Source organism: Heptranchias perlo, chromosome 8 (assembly GCF_035084215.1).
Source record: "Heptranchias perlo isolate sHepPer1 chromosome 8, sHepPer1.hap1, whole genome shotgun sequence".
Classification (NCBI taxonomy): Eukaryota; Metazoa; Chordata; class Chondrichthyes; order Hexanchiformes; family Hexanchidae; genus Heptranchias; species Heptranchias perlo.
This window is the reverse complement of record NC_090332.1, coordinates 13,617,945-13,635,277: the sequence shown is the minus strand read 5'-3', so window position 1 is coordinate 13,635,277 and position 17,333 is coordinate 13,617,945. Positions and strand designations below refer to the sequence as shown.

Here is a 17,333-nt window from a genome sequence, read left to right as displayed (position 1 = left end):
CCCTCTCTCCCCCTATATCACCCCTATATCACCCTCTCTCCCCCTATATCACCCCTGTATCTCCCTCTCTCCCCCTATATCACCCCTGTATCTCCCTCTCTCCCCCTATATCACCCTTGTACCTCCCTCTCTCCCCCTATACCACCCCTGTACCTCCCTCTCTCCCCCTATACCACCCCTGTACCTCCCTCTCTCCCCCAATATCACCCCTGTACCTCCCTCTCTCCCCCTATATCACCCCTGTACCTCCCTCTCTCCCCCTATATCACCCTTGTACCTCCCTCTCCCCCCTATATCACCCTTGTACCTCCCTGTATCTCCCTCTCTCCCCCTATATCACCCTTGTATCTCCCTCTCTCCCCCTATACCACCCCTGTACCTCCCTCTCTCCCCCTATATCACCCCTGTACCTCCCTCTCCCCCCCTATACCACCCCTGTACCTCCCTCTCTCCCCCTATATCACCCTTGTACCTCCCTGTATCTCCCTCTCTCCCCCTATACCACCCCTGTACCTCCCTCTCTCCCCCTATATCACCCCTGTACCTCCCTCTCTCCCCCTATATCACCCCTGTACCTCCCTCTCTCCCCCTATATCACCCCTGTACCTCCCTCTCTCCCCCTATATCACCCCTGTACCTCCCTCTCTCCCCCTATATCACCCTTGTACCTCCCTCTCTCCCCCTATATCACCCCTGTACCTCCCTCTCTCCCCCAATATCACCCCTGTACCTCCCTCTCTCCCCCTATATCACCCCTGTACCTCCCTCTCTCCCCCAATATCACCCCTGTACCTCCCTCTCTCCCCCTATATCACCCTTGTACCTCCCTCTCTCCCCCTATATCACCCTTGTACCTCCCTCTCTCCCCCTATATCACCCCTGTACCTCCCTCTCTCCCCCTATATCACCCCTGTACCTCCCTCTCTCCCCCAATATCACCCCTGTACCTCCCTCTCTCCCCCTATATCACCCCTGTACCTCCCTCTCTCCCCCAATATCACCCCTGTACCTCCCTCTCTCCCCCTATATCACCCTTGTACCTCCCTCTCTCCCCCTATATCACCCTTGTATCTCCCTCTCTCCCCCTATATCACCCCTGTACCTCCCTCCCTCTCTCCCCCTATATCACCCTTGTACCTCCCTCTCTCCCCCTATATCACCCCTGTACCTCCCTCTCTCCCCCTATATCACCCCTGTACCTCCCTCTCTCCCCCTATATCACCCCTGTACCTCCCTCTCTCCCCCTATATCACCCCTGTACCTCCCTCTCTCCCCCTATATCACCCCTGTACCTCCCTCTCTCCCCCTATACCACCCTTGTACCTCCCTCTCTCCCCCTATATCACCCTTGTACCTCCCTCTCTCCCCCTATATCACCCTTGTACCTCCCTCTCTCCCCCTATATCACCCCTGTACCTCCCTCTCTCCCCCTATATCACCCCTGTACCTCCCTCTCTCCCCCTATATCACCCCTGTACCTCCCTCTCTCCCCCTATATCACCCCTGTACCTCCCTCTCTCCCCCTATATCACCCCTGTACCTCCCTCCCTCTCTCCCCCTATATCACCCTTGTACCTCCCTCTCTCCCCCTATATCACCCCTGTACCTCCCTCTCTCCCCCTATATCACCCCTGTACCTCCCTCTCTCCCCCTATATCACCCCTGTACCTCCCTCTCTCCCCCTATATCACCCCTGTACCTCCCTCTCTCCCCCTATATCACCCCTGTACCTCCCTCTCTCCCCCTATATCACCCCTGTACCTCCCTCTCTCCCCCTATACCACCCTTGTACCTCCCTCTCTCCCCCTATATCACCCTTGTACCTCCCTCTCTCCCCCTATATCACCCCTGTACCTCCCTCTCTCCCCCTATATCACCCCTGTACCTCCCTCTCTCCCCCTATATCACCCCTGTACCTCCCTCTCTCCCCCTATATCACCCCTGTACCTCCCTCTCTCCCCCTATATCACCCCTGTACCTCCCTCTCTCCCCCTATATCACCCCTGTACCTCCCTCTCTCCCCCTATATCACCCCTATACCACCCTCCGCCGAGGCCCCCCTCCTGGTGACGTGTCGGCCGTCGCTTCCTGTCCGGTTGCCAGGCTCCTTGTGACGAGCGCTGCCGGGGTTAAAGTTGGCGCCGGGCCGGCTCTTCCTGTTTGAGAGCTGCTTCCAATATGGCGGCTGCGGCAGCGGCGGAGTCCGAGTCCGAGTGGCTCGTTACCCGCGACGGCTGCCTGAGCTGCGAAGAAGGGCTGCGCAGTCTGGCCTACCACCCGTCCCTCAACGCGATCCTGGCCGTCACCAGCCGCTCCACCGTCAAAGTCATCGACGGCACTTCGGGCGCCGTGCTGCAGGTGTCCAGGTTAAACGGTGAGTCAGTGCGGGCTGGGCCGGGGAAGGGAGGACGCATTACCGGCTCGCCGGGTCTGGGCCTCGGCTTCCACACCGGGGCCCAAGCCGCTGCCTGTGTTTGGGCGCTTGAGGCCCGGGCGATCTCCAGATGAAGGAAGCGATGGGGTAGAGAGAGGGGCGGGGGCCGGTAAGAAGCCCCGGCCTGTGAGTGACAGAGGAGTCCGGGAGGGGTGGGGTAGGATCGGGGGAGGGGGCGGCAGTAAGGGGAGTTGGACGCGGAATCGGGTTCGGGGCCTGCCTCTCTGGGCCTCGGTGAAAAGCCGGCGATGACGGGCGTGGGAAGGTTGGGTTTGTTCACCGGGCCGGAAACAGGACTGTCCGGGACCGGGGACAGCGAGGCCAGAGGCTGCTCCGGGGAGGGAGAGTGGGTATTGCGGGGGGGTCACAATAAAATACATAATAGTCCACCGCGCTGCTTATTTTAACCTCCTCCCCAATCATCCTTCACACTCCGGCTGTGGTTCCTTCTCTCGCTTCCGCACACACCCGGAACCGCTGGCTCCCTCTGCCCTTTTCTTTCTTACTGTCTGTCTGTCTCTTCTTCTGCCCCGCATCCTTGATCTTTAAAAAGGACCAAAAAATAACGTGTTTTCTCTATCATAGCGCTCATTCCTGGAAACAAAATGTATTAGTACATCTATTAAGTATAAAATGTGCTGTACATACAAATGCACGCGATTACAAATGTGTACATAATTAGCATAGACATCAATGTAAAATATGCTTATGTACACAATTGTAACTATACATTATAAAACACATTAAAAATATTTATGCATGCAAAGTGATGTGCATTGCATTTAAACTGTATATAATATTTACAAATGATAAATGTATCCATAACAATGCTTACCTATTTAATGCTAATACAATGTCACTATATAATTTATACTGTGTATATGTGTACTGTAATGTAGATAATACAACTATAAATTTCCATTTACTGGCTTTCGTAATGAGTCAAAATTGACCTGATCTAAAAGTGGACCAGATTTAGTAGATATGTGCTTAATTTCAAGTTATAAGATCACGTAGGAGAAAGTTAACAAATAAGGATTTTGCATTTCTCTGCACGTGGAATCTGAAATTTCTGTTTGTGCTATAATTACATTAAATGAAAAATCTTGATGTAACAATAAGATTGGTGTTCTGGTTTCTCATCGTAGCAATGCTTCGTAGTAAACGGTGCCCTGTTCATGCCATGTGGATTTTAATTCAGTTCTTCTAGTTATCCAGTAAATCTATTTTGCTTTCTGATTTATTAAATTCTGGGTAAACTAATTGGTGCAAATTATTTTATTTAACATGGCCAGGTATGATTCAGTATACCATTTTTTTGAAATATTAAATTTTAGCAATACACTTTTAATCAGTTTACATAATTTTAATGAGCCTGGTGATCTCTGCTAATTAGAAACTCTTCCTGAAGGCAATGTCTTGCGTAATATACAAAATCTGAAGGTGAGAATTTAAAAATAAGATGTCAGATTGAAAGCAGTTTGTTTCAATATATTTCTCTACAATGCAATAGTTTATGAAAAGCCTATGTAGTAGACAAATGCTACAAATGAGTAACTGTATAACTGCCATTCAAAAAATGTCAGTTAAATAATTGTGAGCTAGAATTTATATAGCTTTGTCACATTTCAAAGGACTCCAAAGGCAAAGAATTACTCAAGTGCACTGACTTTTATTTTTGTCGTTTTATATTTCAGCACACATGTACTAAATGTCATGCAACATCATATGTTAATACAGTTATGGTGTTTTCAAACAGAAACATATTGAATTAAAAGCAGATAATCACAACTGCAGGAGGGTAGACTTGTTTCATTGAAGATGACAATGATCTATTATCCCCATTGTCCAAGTGACTTCAGCCCAGTATTTTTAAAAGTGGAACCGTTTTTCAAGGCAATCTATGGTTAATTGTTGGGTGAGCTGGGGATTCCTCATAACTGCCTATTATAAGGTGGATTGTTGTTAGGATAGTACAGTGCGAACGTATCGTCATACCAGAATAATACATAACTGTTGTCTTGGTTTGAAAGGACCTTTTTATCATTGTATGCAAAACCTATACAATATTTATTTGATTGTATTTACCTATGCTTCAAAAAATGTTGAGATACCAGTTGTGTTTTGCCTTCTGGAATGTAATGGTGCTTTTCTTTCCCAGTCCCCTTAGTTCGAACTAAGGTTCTCTGCACTCATCTGGCCTCTGTCTATTTGGTCTATTGCTGTCACAATTGTTTTCTTTTAAGAGCAAGGTGATTCTTCCAACCCCAAGACCCTTATTCAACTCAAATTGCCCTTTATCAGCACTCCTCTTTCTATGGTAATTAATTGATCTAAAACATGGAATGTAAGGGCAAATAACTCTTGTCATGTGGTTTTGAGTAACCTGTAAACTATCAAGCAGTAAACAAAATGAAGGCACTTATGTTGGGTGGCTAAGAATTATACCTCTTTGAATGAAAAATCTTGTGGCAAAAGACATTTTGTGCTGTTGTAAGTTATTAATTTATTCTAAATGAATAGACAAGACATAATGCAAGGCGTTTGTATTGCTATGGAACATACTGTAATTGTACACTATAGGATGAAATGCCAGGTCGTCTTTGTGCTGCGTTATGGATGTAGCACTGAAATCATGTTACCAGTGGGAATCTGGTGCCATCTAACTGATCATTAGATTTTACTTCACAAATAATAAGGGAAAACAAAACCAGCAAGTGTTTGAAATGTGAAGTGGTGATAGAAAATGTTGTAAATTCTCTGCCAGTCGGTCAGTATCTGTAAAAAGAAAAGATAGGTTAATGTTTCTGATCGGTTGTACCGGAAACATAACCCCTCTTTTTCTTTTCACAAATGTTGACTGCTTTGCTATTTACTTCCAATATTTTCTGTTTTTGCTTGTGAATGAAACATGCCTGTCATGCCGGTGAAACGAAGTCTGAAGTAACATATATGATTGAATGGCATTGGTTTTAGGAGAATTTGTTTGGCTGCGAGAAAAGTTTGATTAAAATTATTTTGCTTTAACAGTCTGTGTACCATTTTTATATTAAACTATAGAATGTCGCCATGATTACCTATTGATGCTAAGTATCATTGATAGTTGAGTGAACAGTTCAACTACTGTGTCTGGGGGACATGATTTTCACTGATAATTATGTCTGACTGTCTAAATGTTAGACAAAAGTCAAAACTTCTTCCTCTACAAGGCAAAAACTAGTCCGTTCATATTGGTTCAGTTTGTGTGAAACTATTTCTTTAGTTGTTCAATTGTCTCTTTGGTGTCAAGGCAGGATGACATAATTTAAAAGATTTATCTGATGCATTGATGTACAAAATCTTGTTTTTATTTTCTTTATGCATGAATCTGGCTTGGAGCATGTACATTTTATAAAGGATCATTGCATTCCTCTTCTCCCAGTACATTTCTTGATGAATGAAGCATATCAATAAGCATCTTTTTCTGTTGGTTTTCACACCAATTTTCTTCCCTTGTCTCCTTCCTCCAGCCCCTGGCTGAAGGTGTTGCTGCCTTGTTATGTTATGATTTCACAGATACTAGGTGCCTTTTGCTGCTACTTCTGAGTAATCACTATTCACATATGAACCTTGACAGTTAATGTTGGGTTATTTAATTCTGGGGTAACACAGCTGAGCCTGATCCTATCATTCATCAGGGGTCAATGGATGGCAGTTAAGAGTGGGAGATCGAGCCAATTTTCTGCTCCCTGCCACAGGAGAATTAAGTTCAAATATAGTGCAGTCCTTTCTCCTGTATTCCATTCTTGCTGCCTAACTGCCTCTCGCTTTCACAGCTCTTTTTAAAAGGCCTGGCTCCCATTGTCAGCTTTTAGTCAAACTTTACCCTCTCCCTAGAGTAAAAGAATCCACTAGCCAAACTTATTAATGACCCCTGCCATGTTCAAATGAAGAGTTGTTGCACAGCAGTGAGAGTGAATGATCGTTGGAATGTCAAACTATCTTTTGTTGTCTCCAGCATGCTGGTTCAGACGCGCTGTCTGAAATCTAATCTTTACCTACCAATCTTGCTGTTGTGTAAATTTAACCCCGAGAGCTAAGTTCAGTTCAGTAGTTTTTTAAACATTTTTAAGGCTGTCCCTTCCCCCACTCATAGCGGTATAGTTTGAAATCCTGAAACATGACAGTAGTTGACTTTTAACCTGATACAGTTGAGCTTGGCAGCTCTAATATTTGACTTAGGGGTTAAGAGCAGAGATAAAGTTGGTTTGGTATGATCTTACAAAATATGAAACTGGAAGGACCACTATTTTCATTTTTATGGAACAGAGCTAGAATACCAGAAACTTTCTTTCCTATTCCCAGTATTTATGAAGGAGTGGGGAGGGATCAGGAAGGTAAAATGAGAAATAGCTAGAAGTTGATGTGAAAACAAAATGGCGTGCCAATTTGAAAAAGTGACGGTGAATTTAGAAAAACCTTGTCAATGGCATTATTTTAACAGATGTGTGAAATATCATCTGTGCCTAAAAATTCAACTTGGGTATATATTTTTATGTAGATATTGCAACATAATACGAGTTGACTTTTTTTTTTCCAGTGAAATGTTGGAGCCAAACCTAGGCTTAGTTTCTTCCTAGTGCAGGTTAATGAAACTAAAATTTACTTTGGTCTTCCGGGCTGTGCTCTGAATCTTTTTATTTTGTGCGTGTGTGAGCTTGTCATCCGACTACCAGGTGCAATCGGTTTGAGTCCTATTAGTTTAGCTTATAGGGAGCTAGACCTGCACCTCAGTGACTTTGGCTGTGAAGTTGACTTTTCAAGCATGTTTGTCGGTGAGCAGGAAGTGATAGCTGTGCTTAGGATTCTTCCCCTCGCTGACCTATTTTTGACAGTCGTGCTAAAAGTTCAACTAAAAAGGGGTAGGAAGTTTTCCATTCAGCGGTGCATGTCTTCTGATGATTCAGCAAAGCACAGACCACTAATGAACTAGATGATGCTCGTGTAGAAAACGTAAATCGGTCAAGTATACAACCTATTCTGTAACCTGGACAGTTAAGTTTTCTTGCCTGCAGCTCAATTAAAATATGTTGGGTGGGGTGGGGAAGTGTCTGACGTTACAATACTGGAAGTTCCCTGAATTATACTGACATTACACAATTTTCAGAAGAAAACCATTGAAGCTAACATATGAGCACACTTTCACTTCAAAATATGTTCCCACAACTCCGCCCCCATCCCCAGAACTCTGTTGGAAACAGATTGCCATGCTGCAAAGTCTCTGCCCTTCTGGGCTGCGTAAGAGCCTGTAGCCCAAAGATTTGGTTCCTGATCGCTATATAGTAACCTGCTGAAAGTTTTCATGTGTGGATGTCTGGTAAGGAGAGAACTGGCTCAGTGATGGAACAACCTAGTATTTCCTGTCCAAGCTAACGTGAAGAATAGCCGTGAGTGACGTACCAGGGGAAGGAGGCTGCCAGCACCTGTAGAACAGAACTGTACCCCACAAAGAAGAGTAAGTGCCTTCAGGAGAGGAGAACATTGGCACTAGGGAAAATTGCCAAATATCTCACCCCTGAGAACCCTTTTTTATTATCGCTCTCCAGATCTAGCTCCTTTTTAATTAGATCTTGGGTATTATTGCTCTTTACTTAATGCCTGTTAGGTGTTGAAACACTCTTTAGAAGCTTGGTGCTATTTGGACAATTTCCCAGCCAATACTAAGCAAGTGAAGTGTGCTACTGTACTGGGACCAGCATTCAGGAGCTGAAAGGAATGTTTATTTTCACCTGAGCTCTTAATAGCAGGTGGCTGAATGGGTGTCTTTCAGTCAGTCCCAACATTGCATGTTTCCATACGATGCCTTTGGACCTGCCCCATGGAAGAACTACATTTTGCAACCTTTTATGGAGGGAGTAGTTTAAATTGAACAGAATATCTCCTTTCCACACCTGCACCTATCCAGAGAAGGCTTTTTTGTTGTTGAAATATTAGTGCGCTCCCTCAAGTCCTAATATGGTCCAAGACCTTTAGCAAATCTGCACTTTTTGTGTTTCATAAGCCAGCAGAATGGAGGATGTGAATTTTTCCCAACATTGTGATTCACCAGCTACTTGGGGAACTGTTAAGATTATAAGTGATGTTTTCCTGCACAGTGAGGTGGTGAATTAACTTGTGACACTCTTGAGCTTTTCCTATTGGACAGTTAGAGTGGTACCAGTCTAGGAATAACTTGCATTCCTTGTGTGCCACTAGGCACAGGAGATTCTAACTAACAGAGCAGGGAATGGTGTTGATGAGAGAAATAGCTACTGTACAAAGATGGTTTTAAATTTACAACCAGCCTCAACAAGCCATTTATTACCCATGATGCTTTGGCAGCGCTAGAAGTCTTTTTGCCTAATGGTACCTAGGTTCTCTCAATTGAATTTGTTGAAAGTAGTAAATTCCCTCTAGGGGTATGAGTATTGGTGGAGACTGGGATTTAAATGTCTCAATGCTGCACTGTTGTAGCTGATAGTCTTCCCTGTAGCTGTTGTTTGACCCAATATGTTTGTGAAACTACCACTGGGGTACAGAGATGAGCACAACAGTGATAATCCAGTTTGATATTTTTTCTTGTCAGTTTTCTCCTTTCCCATTCCTGAAGCTGTCAGCCCCTCAGTTGGGGTCCTGTTATGCACAACCTGGTCATCCTTTACTATCTCGTTCAAATGGCCATTGTTCACATGAGCCCTGATGGTGAGTGTCGGCAGGCTATTTCGTTGCATGTGGATGGATCATGGCCTCTGGACCGTGATCAGAAATGATGACCCCAGCAAATGTTTTTTCCCTTTCCCAATTGTAACACTGCTATCTCTGCCTGGGTGAAGATCAGGTAACTGTGCAGAGTGAGGTTGCATTTGGGACCTTCCTAGTCTGTATGGATTAGCTAATAACCTGACAAACTCGCTTGGTCATTAGGATACAGCCTTGATGCTCCATTTTATCTAAGTGGTTGTTTAGTAAACCTCTTCTGCTTTTGTCTTGTACTAATTTTTCTCTCTCTCTCTCTCACCATCTTAGCATACTTGGAGACAGAGTTTTCAAAAGAACACTGCCTCATTAATGGAAATGGACACTTGCTCCATTTGCCAGTTTTTGCCTACATTTTACTGGTCTGTTCACTCTACATTTTTTGTTTTTAAAAATTATTTCCTTTCTTCAGCCTTTAAACTGTTCTTGTTTTTAAGCTTCTGACTTTTTTTTAAACTTATCTCTGCCCTGGTGGAACAGCAAGTCTGCATCTTTGATCACCTTCTGGTCATTTTATGTTGGGTACAATGGAGAGAGAATGAATGAGAGTGCTGAAGCCTTAGAGGCATTAGTAAGTTTAATTAAATGGTGAGTGTTCAATATGTGACTTAGACAGAACCACATGGCTGCTTAGTTAAATTTTATTTACTTTTTGTGAAACTGTCATTTTTTTGTAACAAAAGCAGGAATGAATCCAAAACATTACTGTATGTTTTCCATAGACGCTGATTGACCTGTGTGTTTTCAGCTTTTTATGTTTTCATTTGATTTGCAACATTTGCAATATTTTGCTTTTTATTAACCAGTTTTTGTTTTCAGACGATGAATGTTGATTACCTTGATCCATCATCCCACCACTTGCTTCTGATATTGTGATTTGTAAACAATTTTACAACACCAAGTTATAGTCCAGCAATTTTATTTTAAATTCACAAGCTTTCGGAGGCTTCCTCCTTCGTCAGGTGAACGATGTGATATTGTGATAGAAGTAAAGGTAGATTGAACTTGCACAAATAAAGCAGTTCTTGTGCATTTTAAAAATGCTAATGGCTTCAAGAGCACTGTATCCCGTTTAAAACCTGGAAAAGTTATATTTGCTTTTTACTAGGTTTTTGAAGGACTTTGCCAATAATTTTGAATGAGCCAGTTCCTGAACTTATCATGATCTACAATGGTCACTAATTATGATCCTCTAAATAAGAATTAATTGCAGAGTAATGTTGGTGCAGCTGGGGGAAGTGATATTTGGATTCCCAGGGTGGTGGTATAACATTAGGCGAGCTAGGCTCAACGGTTGCATATTATCAATCTACCTGAGCTAAGGGCAGATGTTTCCACTGGTTGTTGAATTGGTAAGCAAGGGTGTAGACTGAGGATTATCACTATAAGGACAATGGGAGAAGTTAAAAGAAATGTTTTCACACAGAGGATTAATAGAACATGGAATGCTTTACCACAAGTGCTTATTGAAGCAGAGACTAAATATAATTTAAAAGGGAATTTGGATAGGTATTTGAAAAGAGAGAATATAGAATGGTTTGGGGAAAGGGCAGGGAAATGGGACCAGAGCAGACAGCTATATTTGAAGAGTTAACACTGGCACAAGCATGATAATTTGAATGGCCTTATTCTGAGGCTGTTGATTCTGTTCAAGGGTAAATCTGTTTAGGACTTTTAATGTAATATATGTTGTGCGTATATTAAAGTGAACATCTTGGCTTTTGTCAACAAGCATAAATTTGGAAAAGCCACATCTGGTAGAAATACAGGATTGAAAAGTGAATATTATCACTCATAAGTAGCACTCAAACATTCCTTTTGGGAGGGTCTCAAATTGCCGCTTAGTGGAACTTCTAAATTAAATATGTTTTAAATTTTCAGATGGTTAGATTAAGCTTTTCTGTTAGGCTGGGAAATAATTTTCAGAAAATCATTACGCTGTGGGAGGGAATGAGAAGAGAATGAGATGAGAATGTTGGTGAGCCTTCAAAGCCGTGGTGTTTTAACAAAAGAAATAGAACTTGCATTTATATAGCACCTGTCATGACCTCAGGACATCCCAAAGCACTTTACAGTGCCTGTGTTGTAATGTAGGAAAATGTGGCAGCCAAATTGTGCATAGCAGGGTCCCATAAACAGCAGTGAGATAAATGACCAGATAGTCTGTTTTTGGGGATGTTGGTTAAGGGGTAAATGTTGGCCAGGACGCCAGGAGAACTGCCCTGCTTGTCTCTGAAAAGTGCCATGGGATCTTCTGCATCCACCTGAGATGTCTGACAGGACCTCTGTTTAATGTCTCATTCAAAAGACATTGCAGCATTCTCTCAGTACTCAATTGAAGTATTGGTCTCAACTATGTGCTCAAGTCTCTAGCGTGGGGCTTGTACCCATGACCTTCTGATTCAGAGGCAACAGTGAGCCAAGGCTGACACCTCAGCTTGCATTTGTATAGTGCCTTTAATGTAATAAAAGGTCCCAAGGTGCTTCATGTAGAAGGGTGGACTGAAAGGAGAGAAATTAGAGGTGGCCGAAGGCACAGTTACAAAGGTAGATTTTGAACAGGTTATTAAAGGTGGGGAGGTTTAGGGAGAGAATTCTAGAAGGTGGGGCCAACATGACTGAAAGCCTCGCCATTAAGTTAGGAAAGGTCACTAGGGAAGGGATGTATTGGAAACCAGCATCGGAGGGTCATAGGTTATGGCTGGAGGACCCTGCAGGTGTAGGGTGGGGTAAGGTCATGGAGGGATTTGTAAATGACAATGAAGAATTTGAATTAGGTGAGTTTGGAGCTGAGTTTTTGGAAGTCAGTGAGGATATGCATGATAGGTAAGCGAGATCTAGTGCAGTAAGTTGGAGTTTGTATAAGGAGAAGTTTAGGAGGGTATTTGAGAAGTCTAACCTTGAGGTAACAAAAGCATAGATGAAGATTTCCAAGACTTAGGGGTGAAGGGACAGTGTTTTAGGGGATGAAGTATGCTGTTTTAATGATGAATAGAATATAGGGTTTGAAGCTCTGATCGGGGTTGAACAAGACACCTGAGGTTACTATCTGGTTCAGCCTGAGTGAACGGGTGGGGGGGCCCAAGGGTATGAAGTTTTTAATGGTTGGTTGGTAAGTGAGATTGCTTTGGTTTCCTCAGTATTCCACTAGAGGCGTTTCTAGCTTGATGTCAAATAAGCAGTCTGATATCGTAAAAATGAGGGTACTGTAGTTGAATGTCATCAATATACGTATTGAAACTGACTCCATAACTACAGATGGTGTTTCTAAGGGGCAGCATACAACTGAGGAAAAAATGGAACCTGGAGGAGGTTGGTTGTGGGATAAATGTTGGCCAGACTCTTCATTTTATAATCTTCAGCCTTTTAAAACACAAGAATGGGGTCAAAATGTTGAAAAGCAAAATACTGCAGATGCTGGAAATTAAATTTAAAAAAAAAACAAGAAAATGTTGGAAACATTCAGCAGGTCAGGCAGCCTCTGTGGACCTTGGGGTTAAGGTAAAAGTGGGCTTTGTGGGGTTGGGGGACTGAGGTTGGAGGCTGTGGTGCGGGGGAAGATCTCCAGAGAAGATTTGGGAGATGATGGCTTGGTGCTCAGTAATGGAGTCGTGGCCCGGGGGAGATGGGAGGAGGTGTCAGAGTTGGTGTTCATCCTCCAAGGTGGAGTTCCTTTCTCTGTACAACAACAGCGCCTCCCTGGTCAGTAGATGTGATAATGTCAGGGTTGGACCTGGGAGAACGGAGTTCAGAGGGAGATAGATTTGAGGGGAGGGGAGAAACTGACATGACCGCTGTCACGTCAGCAGCTCTCAATGAAAAGATCGAGAGAGTAAGAAGCCAGGAGGTGGTGACCAGGTGGAACGTAAGTTCTTAAGACAGGAGTAAGGGTCCACTGTGCGGGGAGGTAAAAGTGGCAGAAGAGCAGCTCAGCATCATATCAAGCTTAAAATTCATAGAGGTGGGGGTGTAAGGGGATGAGGCTGAGGCCTTTACTGAGGATAGGTCATTTGGGGTCAGAGAGGGATAAGCCAGAGGGGTTAGTAGAAATACGAGAAGGGGGTATGATTCGAAGGAGGGATGGGGCCAGAAGAAATTGAAGGGGAAGAGGGATCGGGAGAGTCGTTGGCATCCAAGAGTCATTGAAGCTTGCGGTCCTTCCACCTGATGGGAAGAAAAGATATTTTGTTAAAGTGACGGTTGAGGCAAAGGGTGAAATGGAACTGAGGACTAGGACAGCTCTGAAATAAATTCTGTGCTGCTGAAGAGAAGGACTGAGAGCACGCACGTGCCGCCGCATGGTGGAGAGGGTGGATCGCATCGCAAGCAGTGGTTAGAGTAATGCTGAATATCATGGTGGTATCTGTAATCATGGATCTGAAACAGGGAGGGTGGAATTTAAGCTGGGGTCCATATGGAATGGATCTGAGCTGGAGACAGTTGCTGAGAAGAGGTGTGGCTATGAAAGCGGGTTTTAGCGAACACGTGATCAAACATGAAGTGGGACAGATAGCATTGAAGGTGAACAGGTTAAAAGAGACAAACAAATGTCACATTGAAGAGGAGAGCAGAAGGTGGGCATTCCTGGAAGAAAAGGGGCAGTCAATAAAACAAAAAGCAAAATACCGCAGATACTGGAAATCTGAAATGAAAACAGAAAATGCTGGAAACACTCAACAGGTCAGGCAGAATCTGTGGAGAGATGAAGGTAGGGTTAATGATTCACCACGCAGACAGAAGGTGCAGATTTTGATAAATTACAAAAAATGTCAAATTAATGAATATTCAGCTGTCCTGTTTCCTTTTCCTGACCCTAGATCTTGTTTTTCAGATTTAACTCGCGTGTTAGACACCCATGACAATTAATGTTTCTCGTGGAGTACTGTGTGCCATAAGACCAAAGAGAGATTTACCCCTCTGAGTGTTGGGAGATGCAGGAAATTCCATGCTCCTTGGCCTGATCAATTTTTTAAAAATGGTTTTATATTGTGCTCCACAATGCTTAAAAAAAAAACCCTTGTACATCAGTAATCAAGCTGCTCAAATGATTGGAGTTACTTCACTGCTGTCTCTAGTAATTTGCTAATTTACTACGGTGATAACTGTTTACTAATAAAATAAACTTTAAACATGTTCTCCCCACCCTCGCTTCCCTATTATGCCTCTTCTGATTTTCTTTTAACTTAGCAAATTATTGTATGCTAAGATTATGGACTTTTATTTGCATGCCTCGTGGTTCCTGGCATCCATTTCAGACACAAGACTCGCATTTAAAAAATTGGCCCTCTAGCCTTTGGATTTTTTTTATACAATCAAGACCTGGAAGTATAAATACTGTCATGGGTGTATCATGACACAACCATACCATCTTCTCACTCATTTAAAACTAGTGACATCTCAACAGGTTACCTTGTCTTGGCACTAGCAACTTGACTGTACCCCGATGAAATTACTTATCCAGCTCAGAGTTAAAAATCCTACTGTCATGACACCAAATTATTTGACTTGTGTGTCTCTTGGCAGTGTTCTGAAGGATGCACTTTTGGGATATAAATTTTAGCTGAAACCTTTCAGTTCATGTACCATATACCAGAGAAATAATTTGAGCATTCATTGGTAATCCTAAGAGGACAATTAATCCTGCCTTTATGGACTATGCTTGTGACTACGAGACCATGCATTCCTGTTTAGTGGAGATGTACAGACCTTTTTAAAGCAAGCATTTTTCTGAAAGCACTTGAGGTGGCTGCAAGGTAGCGAATACTTTTTGTCGCAGCATTGTACCTGTATAAGGACCTCTTCAGTAAGGTCCGGGCAAAGGTTCTCCCTGTTGCCTTGAAGTAGCTAATGTTTGATATTGATCTTGACACCTAAAAACTGAGTAGAACTGGAAGGGGTTGCTCCTCAGATAAATATACAGTTGTCTAAATGTCAGTTTGTGCCTATGTATATGTGTAATATATATTTACATATGTATAAAGCACCTATCAAGGCTTTGGCGCAATGTTGGCACTCTTGCCTCTGAGTCAGAAGGTTATGGGTTCAAGCCCCACTTCAGAGACTTGGGCACATAATCTAAGTTAATACTTCAGTGCAGTAGTTGGGGAGTGCTGCGCTGTCGGAGATGCTGTCTTTCAGATGATTCGGGCACTTATGTTGAAGCATTAATAATGGTCAGTTGGTTGAGGCAGGGTGACCAGCACAAATGGAACTGCACTCCAGAAATGCCTTTGAGAAAGTGGGGGGAAGGGGGAGTTTTTTTCAAAAAGCATTATGTTCGGAACAAGAAGTTAGTTGGTGACGACTTAAAACTTTAAATCCACACAATGGACAAAACTTTCAACTTCGGTGAGGGCATCAAATGGGAGGTAGCGGATCAACCCACTAGTTATTCACCCCACCCGATTTTGCTATCCATTGAAGTCAGTAGAAAAGAAAATCGGGCGGCGTGTATAATAGGTGGCTGTTCCAGCAATGCCCGTTTTATGCTACCACCAAAGTTGAAAGTTTCGCCCAATGTTTTGCTTTCTGCGTAGATGGGCTCATGTGGTATGTGTAGAGTTGTGAGGGGATTGTATGTCTAAAGGACTAGCTGACCTTGTACAGTAATACGCCCGATCTGTGATGGTGTATTTTTTCATGCATAACAATAGGATGAAAATCTGTTCTGTCAATTATCGTTACACTTTTTAGAAAGGTTTCCGATTGCAGGAAGTTAGAGCAAAGTATACAGAATGGTACTCTGAAAGTTGTGTACTGTTTTGTACTCAAACTCTGGCCTAATTCTCTTAGCTTTGTGCTGTTATAGTGTGTCTTGGAAGCACCCTTTGAATTGTTTTTAGATGTGAATTGGAGTCAAAATTTGAAGAACTTGATATCTCAGGATAGCTATAAAACTTGAAAATCTTTGTTTATGATTATGCCCTTTGGATTGTACTTATTACATAGAGTAGAAGACAAACAAAGGATACTTTTAAATATAACCTGTGGCATTACTTACAGACAACTAAACATAGTTAAAATATTTAACCAAAATATATATATTTTTAAAAGTTATCTCTTGGTAATTTGGATTTTGTTTGCTCTCCATTCTTACCTTCTTTCGTATTTATTTGTGTGCCTGCAGCTGCTGTGGGGTAGGAAGGAGCAGGTGGGTCAGTTCAAGTCCGTACAATGGCTTCTGGGAGTTGTACTGTGGATGCATCTGATTCACAGTACAATGATGCTTTTCAAGCACTCTGGCGGGGAGGAGTGTACCCGAGGTGAATTTCAATGGGTTATGTTTGGCCATGCACGGAAGATGGGAACAAGTGTCAGAATCAAGCACACCCAAGGTCAGGTGTAGCACGGCAGATGCAGAGTGAAGTTGCTACTCTGCCTCAACATGCCCCCTATTGCGCTAGTGTGATATTGTTTGCATTTGCCACTGCTATCCTGTGGCTTCCCTCCTGAGATTACTAATTAGTGATAGTTTTTTGTGCTGTAAAACCATGCTCACCAGGAGCTGGATTAGAACCACCTAGACTCGTTTTACATGGGCCCCTTGTAGTCTTGCAACCAGCAGACAGAGGAGAGTTTCATCCCATTATCCTAGGCTGCATTTGAACCTAGTTTCCAGGGTTGAAAGGCCAGTGTTTAACCCAGTTCCCTTGTTTGTTAAATTTAATTTTAAAGGAACAAAGGAGAGGATGGGGAAGTAACGGCACCTGTATGGTAGTTGCTTGCTGGAATGTAATTTGGTAGACTATTTTAGGTGGAATATGATTTAGTTATTTACCAGTAAACAAGAAGAATGTCTTAAAACACCACCAGTGAGGAGGAAGGCAGTTGACTGGTTTGATAGGCCAATTATATTATAACGGTGGAGGTAGATATCTGACTTATTGTTTGGAAGAGTGGGAGAGGGAAGTACATGAAAAAAACAAAATTGGATCATCACAGTTCAAAACAAGTTGTGTTTTCCCTACAATAATCAAACAGCAAGAAATGTTTGTTTTCTGTGGGTTGAGCAGAGCACAAAATGAGTGAAAATAACTGTCAGCCTCTTGGAAGATAAACTGCTGTGACCTGAAGTGCCTTGTGCATTGCAGTAATGAAATAGTTTCACTTTTTCCACATGGGGCTT

The 17,333-nt window shown here is 43.0% G+C and overlaps 1 protein-coding gene across 1 annotated transcript in view; it reads left to right on the top strand.

Moving 5' to 3' along the window:
• Positions 1-2,170: 2,170 nt before the first annotated feature.
• The window catches only part of birc6 (baculoviral IAP repeat containing 6), a 199,698-nt gene continuing 184,535 nt past the window's right edge, over positions 2,171-17,333 (top strand). Inside the window, exon 1 of the mRNA XM_067988688.1 lies at positions 2,171-2,374. Within this exon, the coding sequence (XP_067844789.1) occupies positions 2,179-2,374 (196 nt within the window). The 5' untranslated portion in view covers positions 2,171-2,178. The remainder of the gene's footprint in view (positions 2,375-17,333) is intronic.